Source organism: Anastrepha ludens, chromosome 3 (genome assembly GCF_028408465.1).
Source record: "Anastrepha ludens isolate Willacy chromosome 3, idAnaLude1.1, whole genome shotgun sequence".
NCBI classification, from domain to species: Eukaryota; Metazoa; Arthropoda; class Insecta; order Diptera; family Tephritidae; genus Anastrepha; species Anastrepha ludens.
In genome coordinates this window covers 111,857,865-111,861,632 of record NC_071499.1, presented here as the reverse complement: position 1 = coordinate 111,861,632, position 3,768 = coordinate 111,857,865, and the positions used below count along the sequence as shown (strand labels likewise).

At 36.5% G+C, this 3,768-nt stretch overlaps 1 protein-coding gene across 1 annotated transcript; it reads right to left on the bottom strand.

Annotated features, from left to right (window-relative positions):
• Positions 1-1,496: 1,496 nt before the first annotated feature.
• On the bottom strand, positions 1,497-2,423 carry LOC128856711 (serine-aspartate repeat-containing protein I-like). The gene is made up of 2 exons (XM_054092025.1): positions 2,357-2,423; positions 1,497-2,271 (listed from the first exon to the last, which is right to left on the bottom strand). The coding sequence occupies exons 1-2, from the start codon at positions 2,394-2,396 to the stop codon at positions 1,547-1,549; spliced, it is 765 nt and encodes a 254-aa protein (XP_053948000.1). The 5' UTR covers positions 2,397-2,423; the 3' UTR covers positions 1,497-1,546.
• Between the last annotated feature and the right edge of the window lie 1,345 nt (positions 2,424-3,768).

Below are 3,768 nucleotides of genomic sequence, written 5' to 3'. Positions count from 1 at the left end.
TTGCCGTCAACAGCCTAATAAGGTTCTTAAGCCACACATACTGGATATAGTCTTGCTGTAAATAACTGTTAAACAAGTTGGTAACGAGGATGTGGCAACAAAATGGTGCGGATGCGCTAGTTAGATTCTTGATGAATCACCACTCTAACCAACCAACCAACGGCATACCTTCCTCTTTATAATGAAATAAACATCCTATATTAAAAAATAGCATTTTTCTTTGAATATCAGAAACCTTGGAAAACCCTTTAGTAGCCTCAACAATGCGAGTAATGGAATTCCACAACCTCACAGCATTATCGAAACACGGCCTGGCTGAGGATAATTTGGAATATTTAGGAATAAGCGGACTTCAATTTTTTGGAGTTTAATATTCTATAAGTATGTGAATGCATAACCGATTTCTTTCTGCAAGATAATCAAAAATGCTGCATCCAAGAATTTTAGTTTTCCTAAAAGAGATACCTTGTAAGTTCATAAATACAACGTGCAGCATTGCTCAGAACACTTAAAGTGGGGCAAAATTAGTTGAACAGTTAATTTTCTTCTGTTGAAGTTCCTAATCTGCGTAAAACAGCATAAACATTCCCACAACTTTATTCATGTGGACAAAAGAACTCAACATAGAATTCACAACAAAACCTAAATGTGTTATCTTGTCACTAAAGGTTAGGATCCTATCACCGATAGGGTCTTATTTATAATATATTTGTCATCGATAGGCAGTTTTATAATGTCTTCCATAAATGGTAAACTACTTATCAGTACATGGCAACAACTCATTAGACTTAGCAGCATTTAGGCAAAGACAATTATCATAGGCCTATTGTGAAATTGCAGACAGATTGGTGCTAATTTTAAACCATAAATCCTCCACAAGAGCGTGGACTTTGAGCCACTGGCACGCAGAGAATACATCATTCACAAAAAGACTAAACAAAAACGGGCCAAGAACAGATCCTTACGTCACAACGGAGGCAATAATACTAGATATGGGGAGGCAATCTTTCAAATTACTTTTTGGCATTTTTCTGCATGGCTGCTGGTGAGAGAGCTGACAGAGCTATCGGGAAATTCAAAGAAATGCCTTAGCTTTTTTCAAAATAGGTCATGATTTGCATGCATCTGACAAATTCCACCACCGTAGGGCGAATCATGTCTCGCTTGTAGTAGCGATATGTACAGATGTTTTTCAAAACTCCCCTTATTTAGATAATACAATATTATAATAATTCCTTTGCCTTTGGTTGTAAAAAAGTAATTTTAAATGGTTTACGGAACCAGCTCGTCATTATTTTTCTTTTATAACTCGCCGTGGACTCTACTTTATAAATAGTTGGAACTCAAACATTTAATGGGTTAAAGGTAAGTACATATTTGAGTTCCAAAAATATTTTCACCAATTTTATTTCTTTTTAATCAAAAAAGTTTCCAGCTGAGCGAGTTGATGTACGTGAATAAAACAGTAACAAAATTATGCTGGTATAAATATTATATTTATATTTATATTTTTATTTTCGTACACTTTTTTCAAAATTTTAATTCATTAATATCTCCATATATGTACTTTTAATAATGGCACCAGCCCTGCGCCTACGTCGGATTTTTTTCCATTTCCATCACAGGCTAATAAATAATCATCATCATCATCTAATGAATCTACATCAACGTTTAATGAATCTGCATCAGCGTTTAGTGAATCTCCGTCAGCGTTTAATGAATCTCCATCAGCGTCTAATGAATCTCCATCAGCGTTTAGTGAATCTCCGTCAGCGTTTAATGAATCTCCATCAACGTTTAACGAATCTCTATCAGCGCTTAATGAATCTCCATCAGTGTCTAATGAATTTCCATCAGAGTTTAATGAATATGCATCAACGTTTAACGAATCTCTATCAGAGTTTAATGAATCTGCATCAGCGTTTAGTGAATCTCCGTCAGCGTTTAATGAATCTCCATCAGCGTCTAATGAATCTCCATCAGAATTTAATGAATATGCATCAACGTTTAACGAATCTCTATCAGCGCTTAATGAATCTGCATCAGCTTCAGTACTTGACGTTACTCCATCTGCTTCTGTACTCGAATCTGCTTCAGTACATGACGTTACTCCATCAGGGCTTAATGAATCCTCATCAGCACCTGGAGAATCTCCATCAGCGTCTAAGGAATCTGCATCTGCAGCAGCTGCCGAAGGTTCTGTTGCAGCAACTGTTATTTGAGTGGTAGTGGCGCAATCGGCGCTTGGCAACTCGCTGATGAATCCAATTACTGCAATAGAAAATTATTTATAATTATAGTCTATATACAATATTTAAAACGATTTCTTAATAATTATATAAAATCGACACTGTACCACTAATCAGCGCAAACAAGCAAAGAAATTTCTTCAACATTTCAGTTTTTAACTTTCAACACGACTGAAATTCAGAAATTTTCGCAGTAAGGGGCTTATATATGAAACCCAGTGACCAAAAGCTCGCGACGCAATCATTTTTATGATAAAATCATGCGACATGTTTTAAAACGTGCACAGTTAAAAATAAGGGTACCGTTAAAATGGGTAGATCAAATGAAAGGTAATGAAATGTGCTATGTGAAGTTTTCATTAAAATAAATTATTTCCAAGAAATATACAATGTTAGAAAAAAATTGTTTGAAAAAAATGTTTTATGTTTTTGCAAAAATGTGAAAAATTTCTCTTTATGTTCACTGAAATATATTTTCGAATATATTGTTTTTACTGCTTTCGTAAACCTAAGATATCCAGGAAAAATTTAAGAAAAAAGTCTCCCAATAAATATTGAAAAATTCTTCGCATCAAAAAAAAAGACAGACATTTGCCTAAACAATACTTAAGGAAAGCTAAGTGATGAACATATAATCGGTTTTCGGGATTATAATAGTTCTTTTCCCTGGGCTCGAAACACCAAATGATTGGTTGGCTTAAGTAGTGATTCGTCTAGAATCCAACTAGCGCCTCCGCACCATTTCATTGCCACACCTGTGTTACCAATTTGTTTAACAGTTACATATTTGCAGCATGGCTATATCCAGTCTGTGCGGTTCAGGAACCTTATAGGGCAGGACATTCATAGAGGAAATAGAAGATTGTTTCCTTTTTCTCCGGTTGTTTGCAACTGTGACAGTATGTGTTGTGACGGATTCTCATTTTGGTTATGACTGCCATTAGTCTCCAGACGTCCCGTCGTTTCATGTTTATCAATGTCGACGATTGCTTGAGGTTGTATGTATATTAGATGGACCATAACGTTCTGCTAATTTTGCATTTCGTCTGGTCTCTCCATCTACAATCCGCGATTCGGAGGTATTTTAGAAAATTGTATTCTTGACTACGCCTAATGGTGTAAATATCGATTCTACCAGATCGTTATTCATGGCAGATCCCCTTCTTGCCAGTTCATCGGCTTTTTCATTACCTTCAATGCTCCGATGTCCCGGGACCCAGATTAAGGTAATTTTATGGTTTTCACTCAAAGTGGTAAGGCTATTCCTGCCTTGTTCCACCAGTTTAGAGGTTGTTGTCGCCCAATCCGGTGCCTGGACTGCAGCTTGGCTTTCCCAAAGAATAGCGATATTGCCCTTAGAAGAGGGATCTGCGATTAGTAGCCTACAAGCTTCCCCAATTGCCAGTACTTCCGCCTGAAAGACTCTGCTGGTATTAGGGCGACGCACAGATTTTTCAATTTTAAGTCAATGAGAATATATACCAGCTCCAACACTACAATCCACTTTACTGCCATCTGT

Bases quoted from the DNA above. Each gene is read 5' to 3' on its own strand.
- LOC128856711 (XM_054092025.1), bottom strand. From the start codon at position 2,396: ATGTTGAAGAAATTTCTTTGCTTGTTTGCGCTGATTAGTG. The intron at 2,272-2,356 runs GTACAGTGTCGA...TTTCTATTGCAG, and splicing joins CTTGTTTGCGCTGATTAGTG to TAATTGGATTCATCAGCGAG.